General features: G+C 36.7%; 2 protein-coding genes across 3 annotated transcripts in view; both read right to left on the bottom strand.

Annotated features, from left to right (window-relative positions):
• LOC110384162 (polypyrimidine tract-binding protein 1) overlaps positions 1-19758 on the bottom strand; it is a 348419-nt gene that overhangs the window by 293581 nt on the left and 35080 nt on the right. The window lies entirely within an intron of this gene.
• Positions 8870-12299, bottom strand: LOC135116761 (uncharacterized). Its single transcript, XM_064034309.1, has 2 exons — positions 10006-12299; positions 8870-8895 (listed from the first exon to the last, which is right to left on the bottom strand). The coding sequence occupies exons 1-2, from the start codon at positions 11930-11932 to the stop codon at positions 8870-8872; spliced, it is 1953 nt and encodes a 650-aa protein (XP_063890379.1). The 5' UTR covers positions 11933-12299.

Below are 19758 nucleotides of genomic sequence, written 5' to 3'. Positions count from 1 at the left end.
GGCTGTCTCAAACCTTATATGAATGTGACAACTTCAAACACCATAGGATCATCCTACATGGAAAATAAGGCTTATGTACAAGTACGTCTTCGTAAACTTTATGACATTATCTACCTTAATATCCTTACAGACACAAACACGTCATCAAGTCAGTGACATTCCAACTAAAACCAGTCAAAACTCAAAGTTGACTGATGCATCACTCGTCTTTCAGTTCTTCACACAATGGCCGCAGTTAGCCACTTAGCTCATTGATGGAACACTTGAGCACTACTTAAATGTACCTTTTGTATACTAATTGAACGCTCAACCGTGCCTGTCGACGACAATTTTACCACTGACAATTGTTGGGCAAATTGGGACTAAAAATAGCAATTGTCAAACGACACAAATACGAGTTGTTAAAGGCGTAGCTCCAATATGAGGTTGTCAGTATCAAATACCAGTTCAAAATATAAAATAAATAAAAATAATGGAATATAATGCTGATCTTTGAACCCGAAAAAGAACGGGGGCATTAAAGGATGAGCGGATTAGCATCCTAAGTGTAAACGAGCCTGCATATTCAAGAGATAAACAAACAAGGCCAAAACAAACCGTTCGTGACAACCGGATCCCTGCAGCAATGTGCCAAACGAACCAGAAGTTACTCAAAAGACGGTCGAACATAATTAAAAACAAAACAAAGCATGATTAAACGACTTTTGTTTTAACCCCCTAACTAAATAAGCAAATTTTACAGGCAAGGTTTCCTTAATAAATTAAAGCCACGTGCTTAACACCTAATCCCCTAAGGTTCGATTAAAATCTTAACAAACGATTATATACGAATATTTAAGTTCATAACAATTTTCTCACTTGTAATGTTAATCGGACTATAAAAATTTAATTTCCACGCTTGTCCCGTGAATATTAATTAAGAATGTTACTTACGCACGATTTTTTCCGTAGTTATATTTTACCTGGGGGATCTTAACGCGTCGTGTAATGTTATTTTAACGAGAAGAATTTTCTCCTTCATAATAAAGTGAAACAACATTATGTTACGTGGAGGAGAGGATATTTTATCGAGAAAATTTAGGAAACTGTTTTGAAAATTATCATGAAAATGTTCTATTAAAAATGGACATAAGAAAACAGGGATTGTTCATGACAGACAATGTTTAAAACAGTCGGCTTCAAAAGACGAGGGGTGACCGTCATTCATGATAGAAAAAGCAAGAAAAACGTAAAGATCAATAAAAATCACTAGCAGTTTTCGTTTCTACGATACATAAATCGAGCTGGAAATAAAAACAAAATTTTGCTACTGCTAAAAGCTATCCGAGAGTTGGCTCCAAATTGGTTAGTTCCATTACAGCAAGATTTGAAAGAAATGTGTCCTTTACTACTGTTTCGTTCGAAGGTTATTTTAAACACGTCTTTTGTTTTGTTTTAAAAACCGATGGTAACGCCTGTAGATGATTTGCATGATGACTCGACATTGTACACTTCGTTTGTAAATTTTCCTTCTTTACCCGCGTAAATGGAATAAATTAAAACCATTATAATACGCCGGACTCACTGCTGGGCGAGCGTAACGATTTTTAAGAGGTTTTTCAACAAAAAAACGTAATTTGTTTTGTTTTTAATCTCATCTGAAACGACAATATTTGAGGACACAAAACATAATACTTGCTTTTAATGATAATTTCCTCCTTGATGAAGCCGCCGAAAGTAAAGCAATACGTTGCGGATTTGTATGTATTAGTATAACTAATTTTAAAATGCAAAGGACTGTACTTAAATTCCTCTATGGTAAACTAACTAATAATGATCCAGTCCGCGTTCCCACAATGAGTCATTAAGTACTCACTATTAGGGTAGACATCGAAAGAGTTTGGTTTCTCAAGTTTTTGTGAGTCCGAGATCTCATAGTAAGTGCCTAGGTACTTGTGATTCAGTTCACGTCACGCCCAGAGTGGGCGGTCTAGCAACAATAGTTGAAGGAATCGGCCCCCGGTTAACACTTATTGGTCCACATGTTTCAATTGATTCTTTGGCTAGAAAGGTAATTTGGGCGCAATTGCTCTTTTCTGTGATTAAAAGAAAATTACTTCTAAACTGTTATTGACCAGTTGGATTGGTTTATGTTGACGGTATTTCTAAGGAAAGGGGTTTAAGTGCCTATTAAACTAAATGAGCAGTAACATTACTTAAAAACGATATGGGAACAGTAGCTATTGTCCCATTAATGGGCAAGGATACATTTCATGAAGAGTCAAGAGGATACGATATTTGTCCTATTTTAAGCTTTACCCAACGTATCTCTACAACGAACTTTATCCCGTATGTATATTTGTCCCGCGACCTACTAAGACGAGTTGATCGACAGACCGGTCGAAGCCACAATAAACCGCAATCAAACTTAGAGAAACTCACTTCATCGGCTTACGTACCACTAACATTGTTTGAGAACTTATGCTAAACACTAGTGTTTTCCTGTAGATCGGAATAGTATATTTCTGATGTTCAGACACTACGATAGCATACTTTCTTGTTCTAATTTGAAACACAGCCAAAATATTAATTATTACGACTTTTTTACTCAATACTCATCAATATTATACCTCCCTCATCCATCTTACATCATCTTATCACAAAACTCTCAAAAAATGAATATCTATTTTCAGCCAGAAACACAAAAAGGCCTTTGATCTCCAAAATTAATAAACTATATTGGAAATGGAACAATATTTTTCCAATAAGATAATATTATCCATTCACAATGGACCTTCGAATGCTTTCAGTACGAATCGAATAATCCTCAAGTAAAATAACTAAACATGAAATAGTTGTATCAATCAAATCAAGCTTGTAAGATGGACATAGGTATACAACCTTTTTGGCGAAAGAAAAATGTGTTCGAAAACCAAAATAATATAAGTAATGGAACTCTTTTTATGTCAGTGAAGCGTACAATATTACATGTCAGTGGATTTCATTGGTAAGTAAACCAGGCGGAAGGACATTGTTAAAATTGCTGGCCGGTTACCGTGTCATGTTGTTACCTATTGTATGCCATTCAGTGTAATTCGTTCGGTCTATTTATCGGGATTAGTATTGGATTTGACGTAAATTAAGATGATGAATGAACGTGGCCTGTTGCCAAACCGAATAGGTGGCTCTTTATTTAGAGCTCTGTAATCACTGAAAGAATTATACGTTTCGAATGCAACTGTATTTTAGTCAGTCCGTGGTTTACTCTATTGAAGGTTACGTAAAATAAGAACCACACAGTTGACATTTAAACGAAAGTAAAGCACATGTATAAAAACTATTCCATGAAATATTTTAAATTATGAGGAAACTTATATTTTGCATTTAAACAATCTGAATGTAAAACTTTATATTTAGCGCCATAAGGAAACCGCAAAAAGCACTTCACAGCAAAAACAAAACACTTACGATTTATTAAATAAAACACAAAGATAAACAAACAAAACCGTTTCCCACCACTTATACAAGTCGCAAATAAAATCCTAAAGCTCAGACCACAGCCAATTAATCCTATGAACTTGCATCGAGTGTAAAAGAAGGGATGTAAACGAATTCTGTTACCGATCTCGATTGTAAAATGTACCCCCGTTTGGAGATAAATTTTCGCTGTCTGAAGCTCGACTTTATTTTATTGGTGTTGTTTTAGTGCTGTGTGTATTAAACTTTTATTTTTGCATTTGTTTTTTTACTAATTAATTATGCTGTGTCAATAGTATCTAGCGTTAGGTTTTATACGAACATAGCAAACTGCAAAAAAATGATCATGTTGTGTTTGGGCACTAGAGATTTGTTCAATTAATTAATCCAAATATCCGTCACACAAAGTTAATAAACTTATCAGAACGTAGATAAAATGTGTAGCTTATTCCACACATATGAACAAAAACTGGTACAACAACAAGCATTTAGCAGAACTCACATTCACTACGCTACGCTAGCCTATTTACGTCAGTCAAGCGGCAACCCTTACGATGCAGACGGGTTACAACTCTCAATGAACTATGGTACACTGGGCCACTAGCGTCAGATTCAGTTCAGCGACCTTACGTACTTGGCGACTGTGTCCAAAGCTTGGTCATTTTATTGTTTACTGGTAGGTCGTAGAAGCTGGTGCATTTCGTAGCGTCCTCATAATATAGAGTCAGAAAAAAATGCAATAATATTGGATTATGAATGTGGACTTAAAAAGGTAAGGGGTAGTTTAAATTAATGTTAGGCCGGATTCATTAGGTACTCCCGTGTGTACAGAGATCAGATATGCGAAGTTGAATTCTAAAATAGCCCGTGGGAAGTTAGCAGGAAGAATACCCGGCTAGCCTCCAACAGTATAAATTGAATTATTAATCAAAACAGCTTAGCGATGAGTGTTTCCAACTTAATTTAATTCTAAGCCAGCGTTGTTGCTATCTGGGGAGCCGTTTACATATTCGTACGTGGTCCTTTCCTAACCGATTCTGCCGGTTGTACCTATGTGGATGTTGAAGTACTGGACCAATAAACACTAAATGCATTAATGAAATGCTAAGCAGTATGCAAGTATTTTTATAGGCGTAGTTTTAGAATTACTTTAGAAACTTACTAAGTAAATCTTTGAAATTTTAAAGTCTAATGAATGGAGTGTCCATAGGTTGCGTTGTTACATATCCACGTTGACCAAATAATCAATTGGCAATATCTTGGAAACAGGTCATTGATCTAAAATAGAACTTTCCTGCCAAAAATAGATAGAGCTGGGTGGTTGTGTGGGTGTATCACATTAACACCATTTGTTGTGTTTTACTAAATGAATTATTTATGAATCGACGAGATCAAACGTCACCACAGCTGACATAGGTCAAGAAATAATATCGTCAGGAATTATAAATAATGATCGTACCTCTGGTATGACTATTTTCCTCGCAATTTACGTAGCTGATGACTTCACTTAGAAATTGCTATCGATCTATAGTCATTGTTTATTGTTTCATTTATCGAATTCTTTTAGCTATTTTTCCTTATTGAAGTTCTTGGTCCATTAGCAAAGCGTTGTGATATCGGAAGCGATCGAGTGACAACAGCGCCGACACTGGTTCTTTAGTCTAGGGAAACATAATTGAAAATGTTTGACTTTAAAAGCAAATTTTTTACAACCCTTTTTTCGAATTTCGTTTTTAAAGTCAAAAACACAGCTGCTGTGCTTGTGTTTTTATTCCGCTTTGTAGAGTAATGAGATAATTGAAATTGTAGGTACCTTATATTTCTCTCTGTTTGAGCTGTGTAATCAGGGTACGACTACTTTATTCTCCATTCTAAGGATTCCGGGCAAGCTAGGTTCTTGATATCCAGTTTCCACAGTTTTATTTAAAGATGGTTGCCATTCCACTAGCTTTTAGAGGTTAAAGAACTCTAAAATACCGAGTCTCCAATTGTATATTAATATTAAAAGAGAACACCAAATTATTTGACACCACTTACGCCCAATATGTAACAAGAGCAGACTTCTATTAAGTTAATATGCAAGGAACATTCTAGAGCACAGTGTGACAAACGATAGTTTCTGAGCAACGTTCAATTGGTCTCAATGGATTCGACCTCGGCCCATCGGGACTAAGGAGAGTCACTGATAAAGATACCCGTATGATCTGGTCGACAGATGCATTATCCAATACAAGATTTGATGTTGGATGCACCAGGATGTCCTATTTCTCACGGATGAACGGTAGTTGGTACTTTGACGCCTCGTCATCAGCCAATAGTGGGTCAGACTGTTATTGCACGCACAAATTGCAAGCGCAAACATTTAGTTGGTTGATGAGTGTGTCTGTAGGACACATATATTTATTTAACTCAAAATTTTCATAAACGAAATGAATATGATGAAAAGGAAGTTTTATTTTTAGGTTACCTTTTTAATGTTTGTAGGACACTTAACTAGAGGTGCAAAGATAATCTTTGGTCGTCTTTAAAACATCTCCAGAACATTGGTACACGGTTATTTTATGGCACAGACTTTGTCCCAAACAATTGGACACGGGACAGGGGTGTGAACGAAAAAGCCGAGTCAAGAGCAGCTTGCTTGCTTAATTCTTTTGTACAAGTCTTTGAAGACACGACACTCCTCACACAAGTACTATTTCGTCGTTTTTACACGCTCGAAAATTCCTTTAAAAATACTCTTGAGACCGACAAGGATAGTGAAAATATTCTTTTTTTATAACGACAAGGGTTCACATTCTTACTTTTAAATCAAATAAGGATTTTTTTGGCTCAGGGGAAGAATTTAGGAAGTATGGGCGTCAAAAATTACTCATGTAAGTGTCTTGTAGGGAAACATCTGACACGTGTTACTAGGCGAGGATGTACCTTGTAATAATCGTAAAATATCGAATTTGAGGAAGTGGGCGCGTGTTATAGCAGGTAGGTATATTTTTATCATCACTTCCTTACTTATCTAAAAAAATGTTTTTGGAATAAAAATGTTTTCCTTTTTTGCTAATTAATTTTGGATGAAAACATCGTTAGATTATACAGATTAAACATAATTTTAATTAATTAGGAGCTAATTAATTCCGATGTTATTCAATGATACGTTTACTTATATTAAGTGACATATAAATGCGAATGTTCGAGTCATTTTTCATGGCGCTTTCCGTTCCCCTAACCGCGTATGATATATGACCCATGGGCCCTTTGACATCCGGTAAAAGGCACGTCCTCCAACTAGAGAATTATTTCCAAGGGTCGCTCCCACTTTCCGCGCCGTTTACTGTTCTTCAATTATGTGATTTTCTTAAAGTGGTCAGACCCTTTTTTCCTCAGCTTTCGGAATGTTTGTCACGCTTGGATTTATTGATAGATTGCAGATATTGATTTGAATGACGTTTGAATGATGAACTGGAAACTATCAACATCTTTTTCTGGTATTTAATTTAGATTTGTAAATATGTAAACAAATATACAAAAGATCTCAAACCACATGATTAAGATCGGTTTATTACCTTTTCTTAAGAATCACTGCACTTCGTTATGCACATTTGTTATTCATAGAAGTTAAAACCGTAGTATCAAACGCCTAGTTCACTTTTATCGGATTCGTTCTGATTATTTTTATTGCTAATAAAATTACTTTTGCGCATTTCCCTCGGTGGAATAACACTTACAAGTCTTCCAGTTAATATCTAGGTATTATGGTTCAAAGTTATACTGTAAGACGAAAGTATTAAACCTACACTTTGTTTCATATGCAATTCTGGCATATGCACGTTGAATACGAATGATATGACTAACGCATTTCCAACCTCACAAGGTGATTTAGATTTGAGGAAAATTTGCATGTCCTTGCAGTCTGAATTTTGTAAACGGTGGTCGATACTTAGGTATAGCAACATGATCATTTAACACATTAAGAATAACATATGTAAATACAACTATAAACGTACCTATCCGATACGAAAACCAATACACAACTCCGAATACAATATCTATCGAATCGTGTATCAGAATATTCCATATTACGAGATATAGATATCGTGCCTGGAAACGGATGTGACGGTCTTAGTATCTCAATAATACGTGATCAATTGAACAATTGTCTTCCCTCTCAGATTTCTCTTGGAACTGTGACGTATTTTGTTTCAACCTACCCCGATTCCCCTTTATTGTGTTATCCGCCTGTAAACTGATACCTTAATGCGATTGGGAAGTAAACAGATAATTACTGCGTTGGTTGAATAATAAACAAGTTATGTTATTGTTTATAATTAGAGCAGTTTCAGGAATTGTTTTAAGGATCTGCCGGAAAATGACCGAATGATTAAAAGACCGAATTGGCAAAATAAATAAGCGTTTAAATACGTAATAGAATTCCTTGATAGTAATTTAGACTGACCCATTTACTAACAAAAGGCTGCCCCAAATCTCATTGTTAGTTACTTTTCAATAGAATAATACCGGTCTCATCCCACCGTAACATTACAAACTGACATCAAAACTTGGACACGTCACAAAATATAGATAAGTCCCTTTTAAAACGTTTCAAAAGACACATCATTAAACACGAACTCTGTAGGGGTTTTATAAACGTCCATAAAATTCAATTCTGTCAAGCTTATTACGTATTTAACATCAAAGATAGTTGCGAATGAGCCACAAAGCGAGATAATGAAAAGGGCCAGTCGTTAGACAGCGGAACCCTAAACCGAGCAATGGTCCGCGATATGAAGAATGTTGCCGTCCACACAAACTCCTCGTTACAACTACCCTCACTAATGACGACGGCCAAACCTTTTTGCGCGATACTGGGCCATTCGTCTTACAGCCAGCGACATGTGCAGACGATTCTACATGCCGTCCGCCGTCAGACTCGAGATAAATGAATGGACTTTTCATTACCTCACACCTCTAAATAAGGTCGGCAAGGTCAGTTTTACGTTAAAGAATTATACGAATTATACGTACGGTCCACGAATATGTTGCGGTTTTTACAACACAATTTGTCAACAACATTCTACGCAGTCTAGTATAAACTTTTCAAAACAAATTATTGACCTTTCGATAACGCCGCTATTTGGCCCGCCATTCGCGAGCTTTCCTTCACAATCAAAAATTTAAATGAGTTTCCCCATTTCACGAGAAAAGCGTATTTTTTTCTTCTAATGCCATTTTGGGATGGTATTACTCTTAAATGAATATTCATTCGGTGCGAAATCGTTTAAGAGATAATAGATTGAGGTTCATATTAGGTTCGCAATGAGTTATTGCTCTTCGTTTTGTATGCGGGAATTCGCTGCTTGGATTCATCTAAAAAGTGATTAATTGATGGGTGAGTACTTACTAAATTAGAGTTATAAAGCTACGCAGTATATGTCGAGATGTTACCTGAAAACAAAAAGTTTTATCAGTACATATAATGAATGAGTTGCGATTTAATCAATAATAATCTCTTATCAGGATATGCGGATTCAGTGCCCGAACTTCGCAGATAAAATGTGATTACGATTTCGCGCAGCTTATTTAGGTTATCGCATAAAAGGGATTAAAAATACATGCGCTTATAGGGTTACCACGCCAGCAGCAATACTACACATGGAATGCTCCATTCATTTATCCAGACATCTAAGCAACACTGACAAATGGTCGGACATCAAAATAACCGAACGAAACCTGTGAGAAAAATCCCGGATTAAACTTGCACAATGAACTCCTCAGTATCCAAAATTCTTTCGTAATTTCCCGAGAGGACACAGAAAAATGTAGCTTATTACCTAGGAGGGAGGAGGTAACTACAGTCGAAACTAACTTGCCATTGTTGAAAGTTACAGTTTTCAATCTTGAACAAGTTACTTCATAATTCAAGCTCCCGGGACGAAACTGGAGCCGCAACTTTTCCCGGTGGGAATTTGGTAGTTCACAGTAAGAAGTTATTATATGAAGTTAAACAAACGGAATGACCAGGCCGTGGCGCGCTTGGTCAAGCATGGGCTTGCAGCACGCGATTCCCTCGCGTGCCAGGGTTGCCAGATGCCGAATTTTTTATCTCGTACTAGGACTGACAAATATCTCGTATTTTCAATACAAAATCTCGTAAAAGGAATATTCTTTAAGTTAGGGACTACCAAATGAAAAAACATTTCTCTAAATGGTTCATATTTTTTTAATAATATTACCAAAATCGTAAAAAAAGTTTTTATTAACTGTAATAAATTTTGTAGGCACTTGCTACTAGTAACTATACTATGCGGTTTTATTTATTATGGTGATAAGTAATGTCAGGGGTATCGGTAAAATCATCTTCGTTTTTATTGTACAGTTTTTCAGCTGTCATTCTGGAATACATTTCCTTTGATGGTTCGAAATTTATACAATTTCCTTTGCGATCTGGTCCTTTTGCACTTTCTGCAGCTAAAAGTGTACCATTTACTGTCTCTGTTATAAGACGATTTCTAAGGTCTGTTTTTATTAAGTTGGTTTTGCTAAAAACCCGCTCACAATCTGCATTTGCATGAGGCAAAGACAGAACTGCGAGAGCAAAACTGGCTAATTCAGAGAAATGATCATTTTTAACTAACATTGCCCAGAATTCATCGGGTTCTTTTGTATCTTGAAGCTGTTCAGGGTAGCGAGCTTTTGCAATAGGCAATCTTCTCCATTGATCGTCTATCTCTTGTTTTTGGCTGTCATTAAAAGACGCACTTATGCGTGGCACGACTTCCATTAGGGGCATCAATGTTGGGACGAGATCTCTGAAATTGTTGGAGAGAGCTGATACAGGTCCTAGAGCTTGTAGTTTTGACAGCACAGGGTCTTCCATGTCGTAACGTTTTTTTATTTCTAAGGCACTAGTCCTGAGGAAATTTCTGCAACTTGTGAAAAACAGTGCCTTTTTTGCGGGTTGCCTGACCACATCCGGATGTTTAAGCATTTCATATACTTTAATGCCAAGATACATTACGGCGTCATTCAATAGAAATTGCTCATTATTAGGATCTACGTCACTAATATTCTGCCGCATAACATATTCGCGTTGTAAGTAACGCAGAAGAATTTCTTGATAAAAATCTCGAATTTTATCATGCAACTTGTGAATAACGACTTTTTCATTCTGGAATTCCAAATTAAATTTGGTAAACAAAGGCAGTGACCAGTCTAGAAAACAAAAGTATAGCTTATGAAAAGGATCACATAGCTTTTCTAAGATGAATATTGCTCGATTTTTCACCTCTGCTTTCACTTTGTGTATTGGGTTCGTAGTGAAATCAATAAAAAATAAGCGCAGTGCTTCCCATTGCTCCAAGATTCGTGAGACTACTGCTGTTAGGGATAGCCACCTTGTTTGAGATGGTTTCAATATTTTATGCGGCTCAACTTCAACAAAGGATTGAAAATTACGAAAATCAAACTGGCGTTTGTCACTATTTTTAAAAAAATTATATATGTCACGAGCCAGTTGTTCTACAGATTCCGGAATTTCTTTACAAGCCTGACTTGCACATAAGTGGGCTGAATGGCAAACACATTTTGAAATAACGATCCCTGGTAAGTCTCGTGTCAAACGAGTTTTGACTGAATCATTATCGCCCATCATGACGTTACATCCGTCCGACCCGAAGCCAATCATATTTGTAAGTGGCACATTACGGCTGGTAAAAGAATCTATAAGCGCTCTGTATAGATTTTCAGCATTCGCCGTAGGAATATCATTGGTGTCTGTTTCCTTAAAAATCTTGTACAGTTCCCAGAATGCGCTGCAGATTTTCTGAGCATCATGGTCAAAATAACGCACTACAACACAAGCCGTTTTGACTGTAGATACATCTGTAGTCTCATCAGTAAGCGCCGAAAACTTAGTTAATTTCAATTTATTTGCTAAATCAACTTTGTGCCCTTCCCCAATAGCATTTTTTACAACTGCTGTTATTTTAGTACGCTTCAATTGAATTTCTTGCACTAATGTAGAATCGGGAATAATTTCTTTTAACAAATCAGTCAAATGGTCAGCCACAGAAAAAGCAATATTGTGTTCTGCAAAAAATGCAGCTAGTTTTATTTCAGCTCGATCTTTTTGTTTGTTTATTTGAGTTATGCCTGTCTTGAATCCAAATGAAGTCAATTTTTGGGATTGTAAACCCGATGAACCAGGTTTGTTTCTTAAATGTTTCTTTGATTCGGCATGTGATTTGAGATTTGTGATTTCAGCAACCAGAGAGCTTGATGGACAATATGCACACTTCGCTTTCTTGGGATTTTTAAGATCTGGCTGCAGCCAGTCTCGAAATATGGGATTCTTTAACCATTCATTGCGAAAAGTTTGTGAATGATGTTGAAAAATCGTGTTACCTTCTTTCTTTGATGTCCATCCTCCCTTTTTTTTTATTTTTCTAGGTGGAGTGGATGAAGATTCACTGTCACTACTCATTATGTTATTAATAAATTAACCACTGTGAAATTCTATAACGCGCTGGACCTTCAACCACTATACGCATAAACTTTAATATCAACTTAGTGTTAGTATTTAGTATTTTGTAGTAGTTTTTGTATTTTGCGGTGATTCAGATTCCCCGGTCAGCGACTAAAGAAACATTTAGTGATGAGGTAATGAATCTAGTGATGTGCTTAGTCGAGTTTGTGGCATAGACATGTAATCTTTTCTTTAAATGTTTTTGGTTAGTATTAGAAATATTGTTAAAATCTCGTAAAAAAGTGTACGAGATTATTTTTTTCTCGTTTCTCGTACAGAGACTGCTAAATCTCGTAAAGGTACGAGATTTCTCGTACATCTGGCAACGCTGTCGCGTGCCATTCACGTAAGCTACAAGCCTCCAGCGGCCTTGTTTATCTACCAAATAGAATTTTTAAGGCCTAAAGGAAAACATGTTCAACTCTACAAATTAATTTAGTTTTATCAGCATCCTCCATCAACGTCAGTGCTCTCGTTATGGGCCCTTCTCAGGCACGATGAGTGACGTTTTAATTACCTACTTGTTATTTTACGTCCCGTGGATATTGTTTTTATTTGAAAATTTATTTCATTATCGTTCATCTTTTAATAACAAAGTTTTGTTAAAACGGTAAACACCATCACAATATTTAAGCCATCTCAACTTAGAATACTGATTATGAACTGTCTAATCAAATGCCGGGGGTATTAAATTTTCTACGAATTATACCGTTTGATTTCCGTTGAAATGGGGATGATACATTACTAAAGTGGGCAAGTAATTAAGTTGGTTAAGAATAACATGTTTTATTTATTTAGTACTGAATAGAGCTATGATGTAGCAAGACGTACGTATAGGGTGGTCAGTATAATAGGCGCGCATCTCCGCGTCAAATCCTCTGGCGGGCGCGTGTCGCCGGTTGATAAGCAGTCGATGGGCTAGAACGGAGCGGTGCAAGTCATAAGCGATAGCGAGAAAGTAGCGTACAAAAACCTTACAAGATTATTTTTATCATATACCTTTAAATAAGCATTGACATAGAACAGTTTAAAGTACACAATATCATAGACTTGAAGAAAACTTAACACTAATTATGTACCCGCAGTCAACTTAGAAGCGTAATAATTTAAACTAATTCAGCATGTTCAGCGCGCACAACTCAAGCGTGGGGTCGTTGACAGGCGGGACGCATATCATAAAACAATAATGCTTGAAGCTTATAAATTAAGCCGAGTGAACTCTGCGACGCTGCGCGATGATAGCAACACCCTGTTAACTAACCGTTGACCAACGACAGTTACGCTTTGACCCACACTATAACCGACTCTGTTAACATTTTCAGTGAAATACCGAGTTCCTTTGCCTCATCTCTTTAGACAACTATGAAGGGAGCTTAATGAAACGTAACGAAGCTGTTACTTTGTAATTAATTATGGATGTTTCTCATAGCCTTAAGTTTTATCGATTTCGCAAACAGCTGCTACAAATCACACAATAAGTACCAAGATCTGAACGATTGTCTCATATTTATTACCAGTGAAATAGCTTTTAACTAACCGCCACGGCGGCCAAGAAAATGACTAGCAAAATTTCACATTTCGTGGACATTTATTTACAAGACAATAGGCCGCGATATGACGAAAATTTTCAATTAAACAAAACAAAACGTCGACGCCTTGGAGGGTATTGTATGGTGCGACAGTTGGCATTGGCGGGGAATGGCGTGGAATGGCGTGGCGTGGCGGATGTCCGGCGCGCGGGCTCGGCAATGGCGCGGGATACTAAAGCCGTCGTCGACGTGAGAATGGCGCGCGACTCACTCGCGCCATTACGCTTGGAATGGCGCAGATTACGCAGACTGATATCATACGGAGCCACGGAGGTGACGTCTAGGAATTTATAACTAGAATTGGAGCATCTAATGTAATCGGGCCGTGAATTGTTATGACCACATGCTACGCGCAAAGTAGGTACCCACTTCATGTCTTTAGTGTAGTTGGCAATGAATCAACGTGATGTCTGTTGTTAACGAGGATTAGACACCGCAATTTGAATTACTGATACAGAAATAGCTTAATATTTCAATTTGGTTTTTATAAGTTAAATTAATAGGTATCCATTATAATTTAATACTACTGCCATCAATATTGTTGGCAACTTAACCTTCTGCTCGTGCACTGATGTCATAAACAGCATTTAAAATTATTATATAAACTTTATCTCTCACACACTTAATATACCCGGATACTTCTGACCCTCATACGTCAAAGTTAAGAAGCATCATTTCATCATAACATTTAAAGGCTTTATTCAATCACGCACATCATAAAACGTGACATCATCTTGGTATTCAGCGCTCGACAGCAAATGTACAATACGATACAAATCTCGCGGCAGACACTCGGCAAACATACAGTAGTATCTCCCCTCGTTTCCTGCATCGTAAGTAACACACGTCCCGTGTAAGTCTACCAACATATTTTTGTACGCCCCATTTCGCAACATTAGATTCTAGTGACAAAACAATAGAGTAAAAATTTGCGTGACACAATATTTCTGAAACGGCAGTGAAATCGGGTGGTAGTACTGTGAGCGTCAATCTACCGAGAGGGAACGCTATTTCGGTCTGCATGGCATACACAAGCGGTCTTTGAAATTTTAATCGTTACATTCACCCTGCCCCGATGGCACACTGGAGACCGTGTGTTACCATGTTCATCAAACCACCACCAAAAGGATAAAAAATGATAAAGTGTGACAAGCGTTCCGCGACCAACCCTTTATTTTGGACCGTGTCAAGCTAAATTGAGCCTTTTACATTTTGATCGATGTGTCTGTCCACATCTTTCATTAGCACAAAGTTTTAAAAGATTGCTGTAGTGCTACGTAACCCTGTTAGCTTTATAAGAAAACTTTATCGCCAAAAAGCTCTTGTTGAACTTGCTCTAGCAAGTTTGTTCAGTACTTTTGTTAGATTAATGGTCTTAAACATACGGCAACTTTTAATTTATAAAATTGAATAAGCCCGAGTCTTTGGGGGTTAAATAATAAGAGATGCTTTAAACTTGTATTCGTGTTCACCCTACCGTTTCCGCGGCCTATTTTAAGCGTTTGATTTGAAAAACTGGTTCGCTTATCAGCGAGTACGTGACCTATTCAGTTACCTATTTGAGACACATCGTTATTATTCCTAAACAAATTCACACAATTTCAAAGGAGGTCAGTGGGCTTGCGGTTTGAATACGATGTCCTATTAAAATCGTCGGGACGAGGAACATAAGTACAGTATCTGCTATTCAGTAGTACGCTTTGCCATTGAGTATTTCAACTGTGCATAATTTAAAGTGTTCGCTTATCGGCCACGAGCAGTGAAAACGATTTTCCCTTATGTAGGTCTCATTTTATTCAACGTTTTGCTATTTCGCGTTTCGTACAATTAATAAAATGAATTTCATCATCAATTTTAATTTAAGATGGCTTATTGACCTGAGCTTTTATTTATTTTGTAAATAATAAATTTCTCTGGAAATAACTCTATCATTGAACTGGATAAGTTTGATTTGGTCTACTTGTCAGTAGTTAGATTTCACAGTTTAATATGACTTAATTTATAAAGTTTAAGCAAAGGCACTCAAGATTTCTTAATTAAGCTAAGTTCCCCGAAATTTATTAAGTACTAAATTTAGCGACACAGGCAATAAACAAGTAGGTATTTCTAATAATCATACTAGTTCTCTTCTCAAAATTTTAATCCGAAAAGTTTAATACTTTAAAAACAACTTCGTCTTTTGGTGACCTCAATTCCACGAGAAAATATTTTTATACCGTATACGACAGTGTCCATAGCCACCCTATTGAGCCTGAGTATGCATCAGATGTAGGTACGTATATACGCCCTATTATCAAGAACCGTTGATCCGATTTTGATGAGCTCTCGCACTCCGGAAATGTGGGCCTCCATTCATGGAATGCGAGTTTCAAGTCACAATATTGTACCTACCCAGTGTAGCAAACCGAGCTAAAAGTTATCGAGCAGAAAAGGGCACATAATAAATACAACTTAGCATTCGCATGTACCTAACCTTTTTACCAAAAATAGAATAAAAAGAATTAGCTAAATGAAAACAATATAAAGTCTAACATTACGTCTTACATTATTGTAACAGAAACAAGACTAACAAAACGAGGCAAAAAAACATCAAACATACTGCGGTGAAGTCAAGGAGTCGGCGATTAAAGCGAGCGTCTAAAGTCGACGAACATTTTAACGAATGTTAACCTCACATGACTCCAGGACAAAGGCACAAGTTATGCCACAAAAAGTTTACAACATCGTGTATAAACATTCCGCGCTACATTAAAAACCCTAAAAAGTCGTGGCATTATATCATTTAGGACAAAAAATGTGTTGTAACACGCGACTGTGGAGGCACCTTCCAATGAGCGCTCACCACTAATACGGCCACGCGTGTCCTGTCCTGCTTTAAAATTCAAATCTTATTTACATTCACCCCCTGGCTTGGTGTCTCCGAAATGGGTCTTAACTAATACTGAAAACACTCCGCTGTGGGACTATTTTTGGCGCCCCTTTAGGGTTGTTAAAATAGAATATTCGAGACCCAGAATATGAATTCAATAAGGGTAACTTTCTGTTAACCTATATTCAATGTTCTGAATGTAAGAAACTTGACAGCAAGCTTTTTATTGTTAGCGGCAAACCAGTTTTAAACATGAATAAAATATTTCACTTCACATTTTGATAATACATTTTCGCTTACATTCTTTTCAGGACAAGGTCATGTTTTCTGCTGCTTTGGAAGAGCACCACCAAATTAATCAGTAGCCATTTAATCTCGTTAGCTGTTCAATTCTGCACGCTGTGTAGAGTTGACAGTTGGCAATGCGATTCGACTAATAAATCATTATACGACGGAATCGAGCCCCTGGAAACTCGCAATTTTCCGATGTACACGGCACGCTGTCAATCATCCCGAATTGGATACTGCACAGGTAACAGAAACAGGAGGACTGTTATTATGACTTATATACTGTATTGTCATACGAGGTTATTTAAGACAGAGCGGAAAGAAGACTTGTTAGGACGTTTGTTGGGCACTTAAAGACAACAAGTACAGTACAGATGTCTTCTGAAGATGCTCTTGACATTTGATAATATGAAAATCAAAATTAAAAAAGCCAGCGAAAAGAAAATATGAAATTAACTTCAAAAGCAAAAAAAGGTAAAGACTTCATTTTTATTTTCACCTGTTATCTTTGAAACTGGCTATCAATCTAAGATTAATTAAATATTATCTTCAACAAAACAATCTTAGTTTCGAACAAAGTAAATACATAAATTAAATAGACATTTAAAAGTAAAACAAAAGCTCTTAAACGTTGCGCAACAATATACTTAATTAAAAGTTGTACTAACAAGTTGCTCGCGTAACAAATTTCAAGGTCGCGTGGTCGCCTGTGACCTCAATCACCCTGGTTTTTTTTTTTACTTTAATAGATAAACTCGCAGCTGGATGAACGAATATCGTTAATTTTTAAGACGGCCCTATCACAAACGGCCAGCAGTTACAAGCGGTCATATTCAGGTGTTTAAACGTTTTTCTGACCTCGCCCTTTGGTTGCTGAACATTTTTTTAATCCCATTGTTTGAACAATATTTTAATGGCCAACCATAACTTTTTACGATAGAGACGCTATAATTGGACAATTATTAAGTGCAGACTGGTCTGACACGAATAAAAATAACATTGATAGTCGTTTTCAGAAATTATGAAAGTGTTTATTGGACTCTAGGAGATTTTAGTTATCACTTAAACACTTAAGAAGCCATTGTTATGTTCTAATAAGTATAAGTTATCATGTCCGTATTACAGGACACTAGTCAATCCAAAGTACATCATGTCTCCCTTAATTGAATCTAATTTAAGGTACTGATGATCAGTAATTAAGTCCTCAACACAGGTTCTCTAATTAGGTACTTACAAGTACCTTTGAATGTTACACGTGTTATACTTAAGTCAAGTAGCAACCCACACACAGGAGTACGTTTACCTTTGCCAAAATGCCAAAAATAAGGAATTGTTCGTTTTTGTTGACAGTTTTCAGTAAATAGCCGCTTTTATAAACAGGTCCTGTAACATTTGTTTGTATGCTGACTTCATTTATTTATCACGTTTAACATCAGCCTATAAATCTAGGCAAGAGTTGCCCTATTAATAAAACTAATTAAATGCAGGACCATTAAAGGAAACACGTAAAGAAGTGATGTAGCCTAAGAACAATTTATTTGTGTAATTATACCCATGAAGATAAGTGTTAAACCGGTTGGCCTTGAATGCCTGCCACATGAGATCCTCTTTTGTTTGTCTTCGCTCAACACCTAATGGAACGATCAACTACGAGTAAAACTTTCAGGCCCAATCATTAACATAATACTAATAATAACTGACTAGAGCAACGTAACACCATTGTCTTGAACCGTTTAACTTAAACTGGAGGCGCAGAACGTTATTACTTTAATGAGTCTAGCCTTGACAGGACTATTTTTCACAAAGACAGAGTCTGTTCGTTAGCTGAAACATTTGTTCCCAATATTGGTCAAGGTACAAAAGAGAAGAATATTTTAACGATACCACTTCAAAATAAACAAAATAAAATGTATTAGGAATAAGCGGATGAAAGACAAGTTCATGAGTTATTTAAATAGTGCAGACAAAACAAACATTAGAGTATTTAAATCTTTCAATTAGATGTTTAGAGCGTGTAGACAGCGCTGTCGTCGTATCAAAACACGTTTGTTTTTGTTTCGGGTTTAATAATCGTTGCCGCTCTTTCGTTTAGCTTTTAAATAAATGACAATCAATCATCGGGAAGTCTTGAACTGTCTTCAACTTGTAAATCGTCCTCTGTTTTGTTTTTAACACCCGACGCAAAAACGACGGGGTGTTATAAGTTTGACGTGTCTGTGTGTGTGTGTGTGTGTGTGTGTGTGTATGTGGCATCGTAGCTCCCAAACGGATGATCCGATTGTAATGCGGTTTTTTTTGTTTAAAAGGTATGTCAGTCGGGAGTGTTCTTAGCTATGTTTGGTGGAAATCGGTTCAGGTCTTCAAGGTCATCAGCTCGTTTGCTAGATGTGATAGGAATGTTACACGCTCAGTTTACTTGCAAGTATATGTGGGATCTGAAATTTGAAACACTAATGTCTTTTGGAACCACTGAGCTGGTCTGCTGTTAGGGCACGAAGGTAGGAGACGTAACCCTGAACTGCCTTTTAGTAGACCCATCGAGTTTGGGCTCGTTGAATTTGTCTTGACGAGTTCTCTTCATGTTTCTGATTGACGAGAACCTGATGCTGGAAATGGGATGTGGCGGATGAAACCCTGGGATGCCAGAATGAAACGGATAAACCGATTTATATTTTTGCTGAAAATCTAGAATGTCCAAAGGTTGATCTTTATTGTTTCTCGAAATCTCGACATCTCATATAGCGACCCCATCTTAAGATAAAATAAATTAAATGAAAGAAGGAAAAATTAAGGAGCTCCTTTAAAAAGCATGAAATAAAATTAAATTATAAATTTAAAAACCCCGACCCAAAAAGTACGCAATAATTATGACAAAAGGTTAAAACGCTAAACCCTATAAAAAGCAAAAAATAACTTTTATCACTACGTAAACTAAATTTTGACGTGTCGGGGGACCGCTTTTTACCTTCATAAATACTTACATAAATCAAAAGATTCTAGAGTTCAAAGAGAACCTACCTAATTACAACATTCGTTTA

The sequence above is a fragment of the Helicoverpa armigera genome, chromosome 4, assembly GCF_030705265.1.
Source record: "Helicoverpa armigera isolate CAAS_96S chromosome 4, ASM3070526v1, whole genome shotgun sequence".
In the NCBI taxonomy this organism is placed as follows: Eukaryota; Metazoa; Arthropoda; class Insecta; order Lepidoptera; family Noctuidae; genus Helicoverpa; species Helicoverpa armigera.
Note: the sequence above shows the minus strand (reverse complement) of the source record. Positions and strands in the feature narration are given on the sequence as shown.

Coding starts and splice junctions, on each gene's coding strand:
- LOC135116761 (XM_064034309.1), bottom strand. CDS start 11,932: ATGAGTAGTGACAGTGAATCTTCATCCACTCCACCTAGAAAAATAAAA. Junction 8,896..10,005: donor GCCTCATGCAAATGCAGATT/GTGAGCGGGTTT, acceptor TTTTGTTTTCAG/GTAACATCTCGACATATACT.